Source organism: Salmo trutta, chromosome 40 (assembly GCF_901001165.1).
Source record: "Salmo trutta chromosome 40, fSalTru1.1, whole genome shotgun sequence".
Taxonomy (NCBI): domain Eukaryota; kingdom Metazoa; phylum Chordata; class Actinopteri; order Salmoniformes; family Salmonidae; genus Salmo; species Salmo trutta.
This window is the reverse complement of record NC_042996.1, coordinates 16,059,717-16,080,695: the sequence shown is the minus strand read 5'-3', so window position 1 is coordinate 16,080,695 and position 20,979 is coordinate 16,059,717. Positions and strand designations below refer to the sequence as shown.

Below are 20,979 nucleotides of genomic sequence, written 5' to 3'. Positions count from 1 at the left end.
GAATACACAAGATGCAATTTTGATGCAAACATTCCTCCACCCTATGGCAAAATGTGTAGACTTGCAGGAAATTAGCTGTAAAACAGCTCATTTTCCTATCTGCCCCATGGCAAAATGAGCAGAATTGCATGAAATTAGTTATAAAATGGCAAAATACTCTGTCCCATGGCAAAAATGTGTAGGATTGCAGCAGTTGCTTTAAAACGAACATTCTCTACACCCCGCGAGCAAGTGCGGCCCCTCATGAGTTTAGATTTGTTGGGGCCCCCCACCACAATCAAAGTTGCCCACCCCTGTCACAGGATATCCTATGACCGCACAACCCTCTGGCTATGACTAGAGAGCAAGAGAGGAGGAGAAAAGACTAAGGGAAGGAGAGCTTGACAACTTTGAGTTGTTTTGCCCTTTAGCATGTCTTTCCCAGTAGGCACGCCCCACCCCCTCCTCCCCAGGTCCTGTCATGCTGGACACAGGGCGCAGGAGGTGGTTGTCTGCAGGTGTTGCACGCCACTTTGTTTCCTGGCGGTGTGTACATGGTTCAGTGATCAGTGTGCCCCAGTGTACCCTTTGCCAACCCCCTACTGTGCCATCAGAACCCCCTCCCTAGTATCCCCCACTAGCTAAGGTAACAGAAAGCTATTCTCAAGTAATACAAAGTACAACTGTGTGTTTGTCAAACATGTTATTCATACCCTATTAAAAATGTGTTTTATAACACACAACAATGTAATGTACTTCAACAAATTGGGGGGTAATTAGACTTTTGCAACCGGTAAGACTGTAATCAAATAGTAGTGGTTATGGTTGTAATGTAGACAACCTATACGTACCAGTCAGTACCTCCACCCTGTGGGATTTCCACATTTTGGGCCCCCATCCCCAAAATTGAAATGGACAACTCCTGAGTGAAAATGCTTAATTTTTGATGAGCTCGGCACTCAAATTGGGAGTTGTCCAGAAACATCTGTGGAGAGATAGAAAAGTGTGGGCCAACAACCAAAGGCTGGTAAATCATAAAAACCACATCCCTTGAGTGCATTTGAAATTTCATTATCATTAACTGTAAAGTTACTGTGCTTTATAAAAGACTGGATTTCAAGCAATACGTCATTATTAAAATAGTTTTATGACCCAAAAAACGGTGTGTCTTGATGAATGACTGCTGAATTTACTAGGATAAAACAAACAAAAAGTCAACAGGGCATATTCACGTGGGCATAACGGAAACGCTTGAACTGAAAGATTCTAAATGCAACAATCCAGTTTTAAGTCACTGATGCTGCAGCAATACAGGCGTTAAAGATGGCCTCCAATTAGCACTTCGGTTGCATTTACATTGGCAGCCCAATTCTGATATTCTGCCCAATTATTGTTCTTTTGACTAATCAAAACAGGTATTTTGCCTGTAATTGGGCAAAAGAAATCAATTGGTCTGCCTGTGTAAAACATAGCCTTAATATTAAGCAATACTCTTGGTTAAATAAACTATATATATACACACACACATATTTGGGCTACATTTACAATAGGGATATACTTAACATTGGCTGCCACCCACAATATGTACCATTTACTATACAAGCATCTTTAAAATCAAATCAGTTTATTGGTTGCGTACAGTTTAGCAGGTGTTAGAGAGGGTGTCAGATGCTTATGTTACTAACAGTTAAATGTCAAATAATTAAAATGTAATTGGGAACAAAATACAAAAGAAATACATAAAAAGGCAGGACAAATCGGATGAACCCAAATAGCACTGTAGCAGTCATCAAATGCAATCTATATGCATGTACACCGGGAGAATTTACACAAGATCAGCTAAGAATATGTACAGCAGTAGATATGAGTAAGCTACTGTATGTCAAGTGTATAAATAATTGTGGTGTGTAAACGGTGTAATTAAAATACAATATACAATAGTAGAATTATGAGCTACGTCAGATACAGTATTTACGTACAGGGTGAAACGGGAAGTGACCAGTGGTTCAATGTCTCTATGGCATGGGACAGTGGCTGTCACGTCCTGACCAGTATAAGGGGTTATTTGTTATTGCAGTTTGGTCAGGACGTGGCAGGGGGTGTTTGTTTTATGTGGTTCGGGGTTTGTTGGGCTATGTTCCTATGTAAGAGGGGTGTTTGTTTAGAGTGTTTCGGGGTTTGTTGTTCTTGTTAGTTTATTTCTATGTTAGTTCTAGTCTTTCTATTTCTATGTTTAGTTAATGGGGTTGACCTTCAATTGGAAGCAGCTGCTCCTCGTTGCTTCTAATTGAAGGTCTTATTTAAGAGGGGTGTTTTTTCTATGGGATTTTTGGGTAGTTTTGTGTCTGTGCACCTGACAGGACTGTTTAGTGTTGTTTGTTGTTTTGTATACGTGTTTTTCCTTCTTTTAATAAAAATAAAGAAGATGAGTAAACATGTTCCCGCTGCACCTTGGTCCAATCAATACGACGCCCGTTACAGTGGCGTTGGCTGCGTGTGTGTCATAGCTTTTGTGTGAATGACTGTGCGTCACCTGGTACATGGCTAGTGTTGGCTGTTCAACAGTTATTTTTATTTTTTTGTCTCTTCGGTCTTGGTACTGATGCACCTTTACTGTCTGTCGGTAGCCGGTGAACAGTCCTTGGCTTGGGTGGCTGAGGTCTTCCTGGCCTTCCTGTGACACCAGGTGCTCTAGCTGGCCTGGACTCTTGAACTGGTTTGGTTGGTGGAAAGAGGCCTAATGAATTCTGGCGTGCACCATTTTATAGCAATGCCCCGCCTCTTTCCAGGTGGTCGTTCTTGGGTTTTTGATTAAGTTTGATGGAGGTGTGTGGCGGCCAATAAGGGGCTGGCTCCCCTCCAGGGAAGGGGGGATGTGAGAATTTTCTACAGTACTTGTAAGACATTATTAGAGATGACCAGGCAAAAGTGGTGAGGGAGGAGCGCCCTTCTCAAGTTGAACAATAGGCCAATCTGGGCCACCTGGTCATATCGTAAACAAGGCAGCATGGTGGATCTTTCAGAATGTATTTATCATACAGTAGGCCTAGCCTATATGTTTCAACTAGTTTTCCTTGGGAAGGCAGATACTCCATATATATCTTCATTATTTTATTGTGTTACTATTTTCTTTTCATCTATTTTTTGATTTTCTTACTTTTTAACTGCATTGTTGGTAAAGGGCTCGTAAGTAAGCATTTCAAGTCTACACTTGAATTCGGCACATGATTTGATTTAAAGCCATAGCCTACACGTTTTCATCACGAGTGCAAACACACTTTTGTGTGTGTGTAATTTAGCGCAGTGCAGTGTTGCGTGAGTGTCTTGTAGGCAGTCATAGTTGTCAGTTTGTGTTGCTCCCACCGCCACTCATGTAGCTGCTGACTTGTCACATCCAGAGACTGTTACACACACTGCGCTGCCGTGAATGAGTGTTAGGAGCAAACTTGGGTCCAGTGCCAGGGTGCTGGCACACACTCCAACCCTGCTTACACACTATTTCCTCACATGAACACACACTATAGCTTCTGCCAAGGTCTACCACGGGTTAGATACGGTCAGGGATTTTCAATCCTATACTGTGTATGCAGTGGCAACATTCAAAAGGGGGGGGGGGGTTGTTTTGAGGCGCACATTTTTAGCAATTGAAAAAAAAAATTGGCTTGCCTGTATTGCATGTTATTTTGGCATTAATATGTGTCACATATCAGTTTGTAAACATTATTAAAAAAAATATATATATAATCATTGGGGGGTCTCCTTTTTTGTTTTCTTGAGTAAGGCAGCTCCAAAATGCAGGTGTTTCAGCCTAGATCAATGCTTTCTGTGGTGGTGGGGCAGCCAGCGGAAAATACGGAGTGTAGGTGTTGGTTATGTTCTCTAGTTGTGCCGTGATTGGCTCAGTGTTCTGTCACTCATGGGGACACCACGTCACTGCCAAGTCTAAGGGTGGAGCTCGAAAATTCAAGCCCCTTGGGTGCTGCCATAGAGTTACATTAGAAGTGCCCATCCAAGAAGGCTCAAGGTCATTGGCCACAGATTAAATGACGTCAACTCACGTTATATCTACATTTACTTTCTAAATCTTAGCTAGCAGTCATCATGAATGAAGTTGACAATCTACTGGCAAATCGTTTTTAGTCCTTGTCATATGAAGAGAAATAATGAAGAGAAATTAGAGATAAAACGTGTCGGTGCTCATCTGCCATTGGACAACAAGTTGGAAATCCCAAATTCAACAATGAGTGGTTTGGAAGGAATCAGTGGCCAACTGCAAGCATTGCAAAGAAATCACTAGCCTTCTATTCAGTGGAGTGGCTGTGTGGTCCCAAGTTTGGGATTAAGGGTCTCTTTTCCTAGTTTAAAATTATAAACATTCAACATTGGCCATGCTGTCAATGAAGCATGATTTGTGCTGCGCTCAAAACAACTGTTAACTTGGAACTGCAAAATCTGACTTCAGTGAGTTCAAGACAACTGGGAACTTGGGAAAAAATGAGCTCCGACTGGGAAAATACGTTTTAAATGGTCATCCAACTCGGAATTGTAGATCCGGAACTCGGGCCTCTTTTTAGAGCTACGACCTGAAGATCACTGACGTTATCATGATTCAACCTTGTTTTTTTGGTGTTCTTTTCCAATTGTCTTGAAAGCACCATAAATCCAGAGAATGCCAGACTTTGATGACTAAATTTGCCCACAAAGCACCACCGCGCCACCTTACTGTTCAAATGAGCACACCACAACAAGGTGAGTCCAAAAATGTCTTGATGATGCTGCATAAATTATTTAATATGCCAGGGTGTCACGTCCTGACCATAGTAAAATGTTATTTTCTATGGTAGAGTTGGTCAGGGCGTGACAGGGGGTGTTGTGTTTTTCTATGTTTTTTTCTATCTATGTTTAGTTCTAGTTTTCTATTTCTATGTTGTTGTTTTTTGGGATGATCTCCAATTAGAGGCAGCTGGTCCTCATTGTCTCTAATTGGAGATCATACTTAAGTAGTTTTTTTTTCCCACCTTTATGGGTAGTATTCTGTTTAGTCTATGTACCTGGCAGAACTGTGCGCTTTCGTTTTCTGTTTGTTATTTTGTCTTTAATGTTTTTGAGTTATAATACATTTCATCATGAGCACTCAACACGCTGCGCTTTGGTCCCCTCTCTACGACAGTCGTTACACAGGGAGATATGTATACTGTAGCTAAGAAAGTAATACAAGTGTATGTTGTGTAGTAAGCTGTTAGTAGCCCATGTGCCTCACCCTAATAATTTGGTCTATTTAACCCCTCTTAATTTCACCTACTTTTCTGACTTGATGGTGCACATATAGCCTACAACCTGTTGTAGAGAAATATAGTCATTGAATATTGTAAGAGCTATCATTGTCTGCTTATATGCCCCCTTCATTTATCCTACGGTTCTGACTTGGTGTACTGGGAGAACACTATAAGAACGACTCATGCTCTGAATTCGGTCGCTGTACATTTCAAAAGTGCTGAACAAATAGTTATATTGACTACATCCGTCCTAGTTCGCTCATTAATGTCTTAATTGAAATTACGGATGGCCTCTTATCCGCTCGTCGTGTTATGCCATAGTTTGTAGATCTCAAGTCCTAGTAGAATCCACATCTTTTTTTTTAAAGCAAGTCAGCCATATCAGCTAGGTTTTTTAAAAGGCAGTAAATGAAGTTGATTGAACTGTTTCGCTGCCAGACAAGGGTCCGCTGAAAGCCAGGTGTAACAGTGGTAAGGTGTTGGGACTCTGCTGTTGGGACAGCTTTATGTAGGTCCTAACAGTTTGTGGGCACCGTTTGTCACCGTTATAGTATAGTTAATAGTATAGTACAATTAATGTGTTGTTTAGTGTTGTGTTTTGTAGTGGCTTTGCTGGCATGCATCCCATTTTTTCCCCCCACCAAGATGTAGATGCTAAAATATCCACTCTGTGTATGCATTAGATTATCTGACTAACCTGATGTAATATGGGTAGCTGCTCTATGGATGTCCTCCACACTGCTTGAATAAGACATTATTTAGTCTGGCCCATCTGTACTTGTCCTTCAGTGCAGTTGTGTTTTTAGCTCACTGCTCATTCCTGTCCTGAAGCCTCTAAAACAGAGAAGGAGAAAACACATCCTACCCTTGGCTCAGCCTGTCAAGGTTGTGACACTGGATTTGCTCACAGCCTCACACACACACAGTAGGCTAAATACACACACTGTCCTACACTGACAGACAGACACACACACACACACACACACACACACACACACACACACACACACACACACACACACACACACACACTCTGTGCCCACCATCCCCACAGGGCACAAAGAGACCTAATTCTCTACCCTTCGTTTGTCGGAGAGCTAAAGTCGTCTCAGGCGTCAGACTGGAACTGACAGATATGTTAATGTGAGTGGGAACACTCTGGATAGTTAAGGGAACTGTGTGTGTGTGTGTGTGTGTGTCTATCCTCATCTATGTTTCTCATATCAGTCTCTGTGAGTTGGATTCATCCTAAAGCACTGTTCGCATTATTAAACACCAAACCCAAACAAATTCATACTACATGTGATGGTGATGATAGTTCCCTCCCAACAGATGCTGGTAAAAAATAATAGGCCATTGTAGAAGTATAATCATTCCTCTCCATCAACAGGTGATGGTGCTGCCTTGGCACTGCAACTTTATGGAGAGGGTCATTGGCATGGGCACTGGTGGTCGGCTGGTGTTTGGCCAGGCATGGCAGGACAGGAATGGCAATGAGTAGTTTTAACCACAAGAGGGACAACGGCTATGTTTAATTGGACAGACATATTCAGATACACACAGACACACACACCTCTTCTCTATTTTTAAGTGCTATATCATTTGGAAGTCAAGTATCTTTAGGCAGTTTTCTCCATTAGTCATATTGCGTCCGCGGGGATGGTTTTGACACTGGCTCTGAACTGTCTGAGAATAGCTGCTGTCTCTACTGGGAATGGACGATTCCTTCACCTTTACCTGCTGCATATGAATGTAGCCCTTCATTACTAGCCATCTTGTCTGTACAGGTGTCTGTGGTGGAGGACAGCAGCAGGAGTGGTGTGGGGTTGCAGGGGCCAGCTGGTGTGCCTGTAGCAGGGCCCGCTGGATGGATGATCATCATACAACACAACAGCCGTTCCCTCCGACCAGGCTGGCACGATACCTGCATTCTGCTGCTGAGGGCAAACTCTACACCAGCCTATTTAGAAATGATTAAAGTAATGCTTTGAAAGAGGGTTTTATATGTATGGTGTTTTTGGAAAGTGTAGCTTAAACACACTGACCTAGTGGATGTTTTTTGATGGATTGATTTTCAGTGGGCCTAGTACAGTAGCCTACAAGGAAGTGGATGGATATGAATTATTATACTCATCATAACCTACTATGATCTGGTCAGTATCCCACGTCGTAGCCATCATCATGGTTCATTGATTTATGATTATCTCTCTTGTAAACATGTGTTTATTACCCGTGTCTACACTGAGTTTACAAAACATCAGGGACATCTTCCTAATATGGAGTTGCACTCCCTTTTGCGCTCAGAAAACGGTCAATTCATCGAGGCATGGACTACAAGGTGTCAAAAGGGCTCCACAGGAATGCTAGCAGATGTTGACTCCAATGCTTCCCACAGTTGTGTCAAGTTGGTTGGATTTCCTTTGGGTGGTAGACCGTTCTTGATACACACAGGAAACTGTTGAGCATGAAAAACCCAGCACTGTTGCAGTTCTTGACACACGCAAACCAGTGTGCCTGGCACCTACTACCATACCCTGTTCAAAGACACAAATCTTTTGTCTTGCCCATTCCCCTCTGAAGGGCACATATACACTCTAAAAATGAGGTGTTCAACAAGGGTTCTATGATCCTCAAAGGTTTTTGAAGAACCTTAGGATTCTTGGCAATAACAGTTGGGCTGTTAGGTTCCTGCAAGAACCCCATAGGAGGTGGTGTTCATCCAGGAACCTCCTTAGTTGGTGGGGGTTCTTACAGGAACCTAACTGCCCAACTGAAACATTTGGATTTGAATTTGAAAGGGCAGCAGGTGCAGGCACTTGACTGAAAAATGTAACGATCTCCTCAATTTAAGGTAAGGTTTGTCCCTTGTATGATCTAAATTGATATTGTCTTTTCAAATGTGTGCAAATATTTCTAAAACAGAAAATGGACACAATCCAATGGATATCAATCAACAGAGGTAATACGTAGGCTATAAGAATATGTTGAAGGCTAGCTGTATTGGGTGCAGATGACTCACTGTGTCTGTGTCGGCAGGTATACAGACAAGGAGGCATGCAAAGGTATGTCCATTGGTATGTTATGCAGATCACATTTACCATCCTCCTTTCTTACCTCTTCAATGAATATCCCATAGGCCTCTACATTATGGACAAGGTATGTGTATGAAAACCATTAATAAAACTGTTTCTTTCATTCACATTCACCATAAAAACCAAGCTATGAATACTGTCATGTGCATGGTTTGTTAATCATCTGTATAATTACTATTTTTGGATTCCCAGACTTCACCCTCTCTACACCTCTGATGAATATAACAGGAAACGTGTTTGATCACCATGCACTGATAAATCATTCTGGCTGTGGATACGGAGAACATCAACACATGAACATCAACACACCAGAGGATATACCCATTGGACTTGGGGTTCTGCTGGGAGTCTCTCATATTTAAAGTTTTTATTCTGCTTTGCCACTAAAATCATAATAAACACTGAGAACTAAACTATTGTCTTATGCATATTATTATTAATAAAAAGAAAAGATTCCTGGAGTATCCTTTAGAAGTTCTTCAAATTTAAACTGTGGGGGAACCCCTATACGTTTTTCAAAGAACCCTTTAAACGGGTTCTTCAAGAATCCCTTTTAATGGATCCTCAAAGAACCTTTTGAAGAACCTTTTGGGGTACATTGAACTACCTCCCCTCCCCTGTTATTATTATTAATAATACACATAACAATAACAACAATAAAACAATATTTTTGTTCAGTGTTTATTATTAGTGGCAAAGCAGAATAAAAACTTTAAATATGAGAGACTCCCAGCAGAACCCCAAGTCCAATGGGTATATCCTCTGGTGTGTTGATGTTCATGTGTTGATGTTCTCCGTATCCACAGCCAGAATGATTTTAACAGTGCATGGTGATCAAACACGTTTCCTGTTATATTCATCAGAGGTGTAGAGAGGGTGAAGTCTGGGAATCCAAAAATAGTAATTATACAGATGATTAACAAAACATGCACATGACAGTATTCATAGCTTGGATTTTGTTCAGAAATTGTTCAGATACCTGCTGACACAGACACAGAAGTGAGCAGTTCAGTCATCTGCACCCAATACCACATATTCTCATAGCATACATATTCTTACCTCTGTTGATTGATATCCATTGGATTGTGTCCATTTTCTGTTTTAGAAAGATTTGCACAAAAATCATCCTGCTGTCCTTTTCGAAATCCAAATGTTTCAGTTGGGCAGAACCCCCAGAACCCCCACCAACTAAGGAGGTTCCTCGATGAACGCCACCTCCTATTGGGTTCTTGGAATAACCTTTTTGGGGCACATTTCAGTGCCAAGAACCCTTAGGTCCTTCGAAGAACTTTGATGATCTTAGAAGAACCCTTGTTGAAACCCTAATTTTTTGGTGTATAATAACGCGCTTGGCAGGGTAAGAGTCAGTGACCTCGAGCTCGGGGACAGAGACAGACAAGGTCTTTGTTTTCGCATCTCTCCCACTCAGACTGACAGGACACGGGCATGTCCCTCTCTCTCTATTAGCGCGTCCCCGCCTGGCCCGTCCTAGACTATCATTAGTTTATTACTGGCCTAGTCCAAAGATAAAGGTCATGTAGGTGCCATAGCAATCGGCTGAAACAGTATGCCGCGCGCTATTGATTTTCGGTCTAGGTGGTGCTAATGAATCTCTCCAGCTCCGGGAAGGACCGTACTGCGCCGTGCGCATGCGTCAAGAGGAGGCTTCTCATTTCGCTGGCTGCTTCATAGTCAGTCCCCACAGCCCACAGTAGGCAACACAGTCGCTACCTGCCTGTCTAGTGGAACGGATATGGCTCCCCACTCACCCCGGCTTTTTCCCGGACCCAAGCGGCTTGTTGCCAGGCGAGGGCCGACATGACAGTACACGGACGAGAGAAGACCCCTGGCCCGCTCCGCCTGTCGGTCCCGTTAGAAGCGGGGAGAGGAGCAGGTCGACATGCGGTGCTGCTGGCTCTGTGCGCGCTGTGCTATAGCAACTCTCTGCACGGGGAGTTCGTGCACGACGATGTGTGGGCTATCAGCAATAACCCCGACGTCCGGCCCGGGTCCAGCCTACAGAACATCTTCACCAACGACTTTTGGGGCAAGAGGATGGCGGATAACACAAGCCACAAGTCCTACAGACCGTTATGCATCCTCACCTTCAAGTAAGTTCGCTCTCTCCCCTATAGCTCTCTGTGGTTATCTTCCCAGCATCGGTTGCAAAGTCTCAGTAGTTAACTTGAACAGCTTGGTCTCGGGCTTGAATGAGAAACAATGTTCCTGAAGTTGGTGGCAATGTCCACAAATGCGCTGGCCTCGTCAGCTATCCAACTTGTGATCCGATACAATTAATACCATGTATCCGTTCTCCGAAATAGGCTGACGTCATAGACTAGCCTACTGTAGGTTTCTTCTTGCTTTGAGCTGGGTTGAGCTTGGTCGATCGCCAGCGGTTATGAAGGACGCACATCTGTATCTACCACAAACATGTACCTAGCCTAATGGGTTATAATCAGACTGATACGGCGGTCAGGTTGCGCAGTTAGCTAAACTTGCTGAAGCGTGCCATGAACACTGCTCACTCGCAAGCAAAGCCTATTTTATTTGTGCTCCTTGATCTTAGAATATGCTACAGAAATGCAACTTGAAACATTTTCAAATAGCCTAGAGTTGAAATACAGCTGGACCTGGCAGATGTTGACCGTTTTTTTGCCTACACACTTGTTGCTTGCTGTGGCGTCCCTGAATTCGCACTCAACGTTCACTTCTATGTATTTTGCGGATATGTTTGACCCTGCAGAACATTGATCGGGCCACATTTTGGGATATTAGTGTTGAATGTTGTTGTCAACTAAACAAACAGTCGTCGTTCAAGGGAACTTTTCCAGACAGTGTCAATTTAATCTCCGGGCACACACACTGGAGAGGACGTGTCACAGGCAGCGCAATGGTACGCGGGAGGGGTCTGGCTCTCAATGCAAGCATTAGTCAACCAGAAACATGAATAGTTCACAGATTTCACAGATGTATGAAAAACATACTACAGACTATTTGAAAGATGTGTTGATATGAAAACTACGAAAAATGATAATTGACAGAACTGTAGGCTCTGTCTCTATCTAGCACACATAGGATTGATAATTAACCCTGATTTAACTAGGCAAGTCAGTTAAGAACAAATTCTTATTTACAATGATGGCCTAACCCTTAACCCGGAGGACGCTGAGCCAATTGTGCGCTGCCCAATGGGACTCCCAATCACGGCCGGTTGTGATACAGCCTGGAATCGAACCAGGGTCTGTAGTGACGCCTCTAGCACCGCTGTGCCACTCGGTTGCCCAAAAGAGGGTGAAGTGAAGTGTTATAATAATAATAAACATGTCCAGCAGGTCTGTATGTAATCAGTGAGGGCACAAAGTGCTTGGGTTTCTACAGCAGGCAGTCAAGTTTAAATATAGACGATAGATATGAAACAAGTGGAATACTAATATGAAGCATCAGGCGGTAGACAGCCACAGGACAGACCCATTCTCTGCCTGGTAAAGCTTTGTGCTTTTTCTTTGCACAGGGCTGTGGATACACACCCACCCACACACCATCCTATGTATGGGACTTATCTATTCTAATACTTTGATTGCTTAGTGAGACATCGTCTCCACTGTCACTCTGACGCTGTATCCTCTGACCTCTTCTCAGAGCCTGAACCGTCTGACACCGCACAATGCGCCAGGAAATAAATGTCAAATAAGTGTTATTTTTCTCTCCGCTACATTCCTCAGTGTTGAGCGTAGGTATCAACACCCTCTTTGAAAAGGGCACGTTCAGAGCTGGAGACGCGTGATGCTGATTATGACAACAGAGAGGTTGTCGGCTGCTGTGTGTGTGCTGAATGCTTAGTGCACTGGTTAAGGGGGAGAGGGAAGGCTGCTGTGCGGATGGAGCATCTGGTTGTGTAGCGCTCTCCTTCTGGTTCTGTAGTTGGTTACCCACACACTGCTGCCAAGCCAAGCAGCTGAATCTCCATCTACACATAGCCCAAAGCCGGCCAGATGCATTCTCTGTGGTGTGTACGTTCACGCACATACACAAGCTACTCCCGCGTGTCTGTCTGTCTCAAGCCCATAGTCTAATACTTTGTGACGGCACAGAGAGAAAGGAGGAGAGGAGTTGTCAGTGTCTCAGTGACACTACAGTACCTTGTCTGGTCTCCTCTGTATTTTCTTTAGATTCAGACTAAATTGGGCAAATCTGACTCACATTTGCGTGTATTCTTCATTATTATGGGAGAAGGGCCTATTTACTAGAGGTCGACCGATTATGGTTTTTCAACACCAATACCGATTATTGGAGGACCAAAAAAGCCGATACCGAATAATCGGCCGATTTCTTTTTTTAAATTATTTTATTTTTTTAGCCAAAATGTCAATATTTTTTAAAATTTAAAATTGTATTTATTTATTTGTAATAATGACAATTACAACAATACTGAATGAACACTTATTTTAACTTAATATAATACCACAATAAAATCAATTTAGCCTCAAATAAATAATGAAACATGTTCAATTTGGTTTAAATAATGCAAAAACAAAGTGTGGGAGAAGAAAGTAAAAGTGCAATATGTGCCATGTAAGAAAGCTAACGTTTAAGTGCCTTGCTCAGAACATGAGAACATATGAAAGCTGGTGGTTCCTTTTAACATGAGTCTTCAATATTCCCAGGTAAGAAGTTTTAGGTTGTAGTTATTATAGGAATTATAGGACTATTTCTCTCTATACGATTTGTATTTCATATACCTTTGACTATTGGATGTTCTTATAGGCACTTTAGTATTGCCAGTGTAACAGTATAGCTTCCGTCCCTCTCCTCGCTCCTACCTGGGCTCGAACCAGGAACACATCGACAACAGCCACCCTCGAAGCAGCGTTACCCATGCAGAGCAAGGGGAACAACTACTCCAAGTCTCAGAGCGAGTGACGTTTGAAACGCTATTAGCGCGCACCCCGCTAACTAGCTAGCCATTTCACATCGGTTACACCAGCCTAATCTTGGGAGTTGATAGGCTTGAAGGGGTGGGTATAATTTCTGGAACGTTCCAACAGGAATCTGTTCCAAAAAACGTAAAGTAAAAGGTTGCCAAACAACAACGCATACAAAGTAGCAACGCATACAAACCTAGCTAACTAGCTGCCGAATAGGCATCAACTCACCACGTAGCTTATTCTTAATGTTTGTCCATAGGCAACCAGAGTGAGGACAGACATTTTTCGGAATAAACGTGATGAGTGAAAAACGCAATGAAATAGACCACTCCCTACCCGGTATCTTATTCTGCCGCTAAACAACTTTGTATGCGTTGTTTTTTGGCAACCTTGTTATTTACAAAGTTTTTGGAATAGATTCCTGTTGGAACGTTCCACAAATTATACCCACCCATGTTGAAGTCATAAACAGCGCAATGCTTGAAGCACAGCTTAGAGCTGCTGGCAAAACGCACGAAAGTGCTGTTTGAATGAATGCTTACGAGCCTGCTGGTGCCTACCACCGCTCAGTCAGACTGCTCTATCAAATCATAGACTTAATTATAATATAATAAACACACAGAAATACGAGCCTTAGGTCATTAATATGGTCGAATCCGGAAACTATCATCTCGAAAACAAAAGTTTTTTTCTTTCAGTGAAATACGGAACCGTTCCGTATTTTATCTAACGGGTGGCATCCATAAGTCTAAATATTCCTGTTACATTGCACAACCTTCAATGTTATGTCACCTGCATTGCTTGCTGTTTGGGGTTTTAGGCTGGGTTTCTGTACAGCACTTTGAGATATCAGCTGATGTAAGAAGGGCTATATAAATACATTTGATTTGATAATTACGTAAAATTCTGGCAAATTAGTGTGCAACGAACCAGGCGGCCCAAACTGTTGCATATACCCTGACTGCGTGCAATGAACGCAAGATAAGTGACACAATTTCATGTTAGCAGGCAATATTAACTAAATATGCAGGTTTAAAAATATATACTTGTGTATTGGTTTTAAAGAAAGGCATTGATGTTTATGGTAGGTACATTGGTGCAACGACAGTGCTTTTTTCGCAAATGCGCTTGTTAAATCAACACCCGTTTGTCGAAGTAGGCTGTGATTCAATGAGATATTAACAGGCACCGCATCGATTATATGCAACGCAGGACACGTTAGATAAACTAGTAATATCATCAACCATGTGTAGTTAACTAGTGATTATGTTAAGATTGATAGTTTTTTATAAGATAAGTTTAATGCTAGCTAGCAACTTACCTTGGCTTCTTGCTGCCCTCGCGTAACAGGTAGTCAGCCTGCCATGCAGGCTCCTCGTGGCGTGCAATGTAAGGCAGGTGGTTAGAGCGTTGGACTAGTAACCGGAAGGTTGCAAAAACAAATCCCCGAATCCCCCCTGAACAAGGCAGTTAACCCCCGTTCCTAGGCCGTCATTGAAAATAAGAATGTGTTTTTAATCTGACTTGCCTAGTTAAATAAAGGTATAAAAAAAATAAAAAAAATACATCAGCAAATTGGTGGCCAAAAATACCGATTACCGATTGTTATGAAAACGTGTAATCGGCCCTAATTAATCGGCCATTCCGATTAATCGGTCAACCTCTACTATTTACACACATGTACAGTATATGGGACAGTGGTACATATGGAAACACACATGTCCTTGAAGATCTGCTAGGTATATCTGTCATTTCGACACGCGGCGACTCACACCTCATACACACACACACACTGACGCATGCACACATACACCACACCTGTGCATGTGGGGGCTCTGTGCTCAGTATAGCAGTGTGTTTCTGTGTCAGTGATCACTGTTGGGCCTCTGAGACGGTCCTCAAGGTGAAGGACACACACCCCTGAAGCACTCTAAAGTAGCCTGTTAATGGAACGATGACTTTGGGGAGAGAGCAGGAGGGGACCAAGGGAGAGGGGGAGATATAAGGAGGTATAGAGAAGGAGGGAGGGAGGAAGTGAATGGGATGAAAAGAGAGGGGGATAACAACAGAGAATGACAGGAAAACAGGCTATGAGATCACACCCCCCCCCCCAAATCCCACCCAGAGGACATAGTATTAACATGGTACAACAGTGTAAAGACACTCGTCATAACCTGCTGATGCCTCTGTCATATCCCCTGTCCCCTCCAACACAGCCAGGCTGCCTGGGGACAGTTACTGTGTCCTTTGGGAGCTGGAGACCTATCTGTTTCAGCATTGACCAGTGTAACCACTCTACCTGCACGGCTCAACACTTCTCTTCTATCACAATACAGGCACTATAGTGCTGTAGCTAGGCAACAGTGAAACAAAAATGACACCTATACAGTGGTGGGCCTAGAGTTTTTCCTGGTCAGGGGATGTGGTGTGGAAAGCCTCCAGATCCTAGTCGTAGGCTATAAGAAAGGCCTTGTTTTTCCTGGTCAGATCACATTGTCAGGAAATTGTCCGGTCTCTGGTCTCTAATTGAAATGCATTAGTTTTAATAACAGAGTGCACATCCGCCATGACTCACTGAGAAGGTCTATAACAAGATCACATCAAAGGGCTGGCATACACAGGTTAATACCCTCTCCCCAGGGCATCCTACAACATCCACTATGTATGATCTATGATGTAACACAGGATATAGGAGGGGTGGAGCCTGCTTTTCATCATCACTTAATGGATTGGACAATGGCTTTTATGAGGCGTCCCCGTTATCGCTTAGGTATGGTAATCAGCTCTACTGTCTTTTCCCCCATTAAAACCCATGTTATGTTCTCTTCAGATTCCCTTCTGTCTAGTTAAATTCTGAAATTCGGATTCTCCAAGTCTTTCATCCTGGAAATGTCTGGGTTTCTTCAGCATTAGGAGTCAGACTGTGCAGACTGTTTAATGATGAGAGAAACAGGCTGTTTTACAGAGATGGTGTAGTGCTGTAATTGAATTCATAATGGAGGTTTGGGTTTGGGATTCTGCTCTACTCTGAGACGGGGGAGGAATCGCTTAATATACGAGGGCGTAATTACAATCTCATGGAGAAATGTTTTTATACAACCAGAACTAATGGTTTTCGGTACCTGGGTGTGTAATGGAGATCTTACTATTGTGTTATAACTGCGTGTGGGCGGGGGAAAAATGTCATTTGAACAGACTAATATATAAGATATATTATATGAAGATTCCAAATTGCTTATCTCAGCCTTATTACACCATCAAAAAGCTGGCAACTAAGGGAAGGGAATATCCTCAACCAAAATGAATTTAATTGTATTCAATTCATGTAATTACCTTAAGTTAGATACCCGTCCTGAATTTAATTGACTAAGGTCGAATGGAATTGACCCCAGCTGTGATTGGACTGTAGTCATTGGTGATGGTGGCAACTGTAAAGGAGGGTCACAGTTCCCGACACAGTGTGGCTGTGATACATCAGCAGCGAATGTTTCATATCCTACAGTTTCCTTTCTCTGTAATTATGATGGCAAAATGGTGATTACAATCTCTCTCTCTATCAGATTGAACATCCTCCTGGGTGGAATGACCCCTCTCTACTTCCATGTGGTCAACGTGTGTCTTCACTGTGCCGTGACCTGTCTGCTCATGCACACGTGTGATCGTTGCGTGTTCGACGACCCCCGCCTGGCCTTCCTCACCGCCCTCCTCTTCGCTGTGCACCCCATACACACTGAGGCTGTGAGTATGCACACACACACACACACACACACACACACACACACACACACACACACACACACACACACACACACACACACACACACACACACACACACGACCCCCTCTAGCAGACATGCTTCTTCTCAATGACTCCTCCCTCACATGTCAGACCAATGACATGGATTCCTTCACATACTGTAGAGGAGCACGACCTTGTGACACATGCGGTCTTCCACTGACCTGGCAATCTGTGACTCTGCCTTCACGTGTGAGACGAGCTCAGGGCTCTCACTCACTCGTCTCGCTACTGGGGAATCAGGTCCCTGTTCAACGAGTCTGGGAAAAGGCAACCTTCCCGTTTTCATATTGCAGTTCCAGCTCCATGAGTTTAGTTTTGAATGTTTCAAAAGTAGCGAGGCAATTTTTACAATTTGGGAAATGGATAGAAAATCCTGTGTGGAGGCGAATTATAATTAATTCTCACAGGTGAAAGAAGAAGAAAGGCTGATGTGTTAAAGTTAGAGCTCTAGAGAGAGACAGAGAGAGAGAGATGAAAAGAGAGAGAGAGAGAGAGAGAGAGAGAGAGAGAGAGAGAGAGAGAGAGAGAGAGAGAGAGAGAGAGAGAGAGAGAGAGAGAGAGAGAGAGAGAGAGAGAGAGAGAGACTACTCCCAGTCTGTGTCTAGCATCCTAATCAGCCTTAGTCTCTCTAGTGTTGACCCTACAGTTCCCTTCATCCTTCCATCTGGCCCCAGTGCCAGCTTCAGCCCAGGCTTCACCGCCCAACCTTCTCCCTCAACCATAAACTAATCATGGACCAACCTCCAGCTCATAACCCTGTCCACATCCACAGCCACTCAAATGAGTCTTTAGCTTCCTAGCTCATACCAGCACTAGCCTCCCTAGCATAGGTTTTTCAGGAGCTTCAGTCCCAGTCCCATTTCCACCCGGTGTCAGTCTGCCAGGCAGTCATGCAGTAAGTAGTCAGTCATTCTGAGGGCTGGGGCTGATGCCGGGGCTGTGTAGTGGCAGGTCTTTGGCAGTGCTGTGTCTCTGCAGTGAGTGACTGTGCCAGTGTTGCCAGAGTCTGATGAACTCAGTGCAGTAAACCGGTTACGTCATTAGCCGGGGGACCAGCTGGAGGTCACTTCCCTTATACTGATGAGGAGGGACACACACACACACACAAACACCACAATCAGACAGAGATTAAAAAGTGGCCTATCCCTCATCCACCCTCCCCGTGAAGCTCCTGGCATCACACAGTCCCTGTCTCCCTATCCAATATGGCCGCCATAAAGATGCAGTCATTCAGATCTGCAGCCAGTGAATGGAGGTGCTGTTCAAGGCTGAAAGCCCTCCATTCATCCCACTCTCCTCTCTTCTCAATGGCGGCTGCTGAAACAGACTGGTCAGGTCATGTGGGGATCCCGCTGGCCGTCTGTGTGTCTCGCTGTCCACTTAGGCACCCACATGGTTGGCATGGCGAAGTGCATGTTGTTGAGTGTCTTAGCTGTAGGGAAAAGACAGGCCAGACAGAGGTGAGGGATGCCATACTGTAGATAGAGTCATTTTTCTCCTGACTTTTTAAACCATGTTATTGAGAAAATCCTTATTTTGCAGACCTGAGAGAGAGAGAGTGTGTGTCCTTGGGCTGTATATTCTACTCCACGTGTAGATTTTAGAGTGGGGCAGCTGTGTTCAAATTCCTGCAAAATGATGTAATTGGCTAGTGTGTGTGTGTGTGTGTGTGTGTGTGTGTGTGTGTGTTCCAGTGAAGACATCCCAGTGTGTGTGGACCAGGCCAGGAGACAGCAGTGGAGAGGTGGGAGAGCCATACTTACCATTACAGCAGCTCTGGTCAACACAATAGCTATCATTGAAACCCCTTTGTGTCCGTTCGAGACAGATCAGTGTATCACTGTCACCACTGTCAGAGGTACCGTATATCACTATAGGTTTATGGACATGTTTGGTGCTGGGTTAAAGAGGATTAGTATGGTACTGACTAGCGTCCTGCCCAGGGGGTGTACTTGTACATCAAGCTGCCTCACGCTACAGAAACAGGATGGGCTCAGGCCGTTCTGGCTTGGACAAGGCTAATTACTGACTACTGTAGTAGGGATGTGTGGTAAGGTAGTACTTTACTGTAGTAGGGATGTGTGGTGAGGTAGTACTTTACTGTAGTAGAGGTGTGTGGTGAGGTAGTACTTTACTGTAGTAGAGGTGTGTGGTGTGGTAGTACTTTACTGTAGTAGAGGTGTGTGGTGAGGTAGTACTTTACTGTAGTAGAGGTGTGTGGTGAGGTAGTACTTTACTGTAGTAGAGGTGTGTGGTGAAGTAGTACTTTACTGTAGTAGGGGTGTGTGGTGTGGTAGTACTTTACTGTAGTAGGGGTGTGTGGTAAGGTAGTACTTGACTGTAGTAGAGGTGTGTGGTGAGGTAGTACTTGACTGTAGTAGAGGTGTGTGGTGAGGTAGTACTTGACTGTAGTAGGGGGGTGTGGTAAGGTAGTACTTTACTGTAGTAGGGTGTGTGGTGAGGTAGTACTTTACTGTAGTAGGGGTGTGTGGTGAGGTAGTACTTTACTGTAGTAGAGGTGTGTGGTGAGGTAGTACTTTACTGTAGTAGAGGTGTGTGGTGAGGTAGTACTTTACTGTAGTAGGGGTGTGTGGTAAGGTAGTACTTTACTGTAGTGAGGGGTGTGGTAAGGTAGTACTTTATTGTAGTAGGGGTGTGTGGTAAGGTAGTGTGGTAAGGTAGTACTTTACTGTAGTAGAGGTGTGTGGTGAGGTAGTACTTTACTGTAGTAGAGGTGTGTGGTGAGGTAGTACTTTACTGTAGTAGGGGTGTGTGGTGAGGTAGTACTTTACTGTAGTAGGGGTGTGTGGTGAGGTAGTACTTGACTGTAGTAGAGGTGTGTGGTGAGGTAGTACTTTACTGTAGTAGGGGTGTGTGGTGAGGTAGTACTTTACTGTAGTAGGGGGGTGTGGTAAGGTAGTACTTGACTGTAGTAGAGGTGTGTGGTAAGGTAGTACTTGACTGTAGTAGAGGTGTGTGGTGAGGTAGTACTTGACTGTAGTAGAGGTGTGTGGTGAGGTAGTACTTGACTGTAGTAGAGGTGTGTGGTGAGGTAGTACTTTACTGTAGTAGGGGGGTGTGGTAAGGTAGTACTTTACTGTAGTAGGGGTGTGTGGTGAGGTAGTACTTTACTGTAGTAGGGATGTGTGGTGAGGTAGTACTTTACTGTAGTAGAGGTGTGTGGTGAGGTAGTACTTTACTGTAGTAGAGGTGTGTGGTGGGGTAGTACTTTACTGTAGTAGGGGTGTGTGGTAGGGTAGTACTTTACTGTAGTAGGGGGGTGTGGTAAGGTAGTACTTTACTGTAGTAGGGGTGTGTGGTGGGGTAGTACTTTACTGTAGTAGGGGTGTGTGGTAGGGTAGTACTTTACTGTAGTAGGGGGGTGTGGTAAGGTAGTACTTTACTGTAGTAGGGGTGTGTGGTAGGGTAGTACTTTACTGTAGTGGGGGGTGTGGTAAGGTAGTACTTTACTGTAGTAGGGGGGTGTGGTAAGGTAGTACTTTACTGTAGTAGGGGTGTGTGGTAGGGTAGTACTTTACTGTAGTAGGGGTGTGTGGTGAGGTAGTACTTTACTGTAGTAGAGGTGTGTGGTGAGGTAGTACTTTACTGTAGTAGAGGTGTGTGGTAAGGTAGTACTTTACTCTAGTAGGGGTGTGTGGTAAGGTAGTACTTTACTGTAGTAGGCATGTGTGCGATCAGGATAGAGTACTCAAATCCCCAGTTCCAGTCATGAGGAACCCTCTCGCCTCACGCCGTGCCTCATGAGAGAGAGAGAGAGCTAATACACACACACACACACACACACACACACACACACACACACACACACACACACACACACACACACACACAATGTAAATCAGTACCAAATGTCCCATTAGACAATTCCAGGGGGCAGGGTGTGT

The 20,979-nt window shown here is 43.8% G+C and overlaps 1 protein-coding gene across 1 annotated transcript in view; it reads left to right on the top strand.

The window, feature by feature from the left end:
* Nucleotides 1-10,033: 10,033 nt before the first annotated feature.
* LOC115180200 (protein O-mannosyl-transferase TMTC1) overlaps nt 10,034-20,979 on the top strand; it is a gene marked incomplete in the record, with an annotated part of 72,013 nt that continues 61,067 nt past the window's right edge. Inside the window, 2 exon segments of the mRNA XM_029742094.1 lie at nt 10,034-10,458; nt 16,836-17,013. Coding sequence (XP_029597954.1) covers nt 10,166-10,458; nt 16,836-17,013 — 471 coding nt within the window.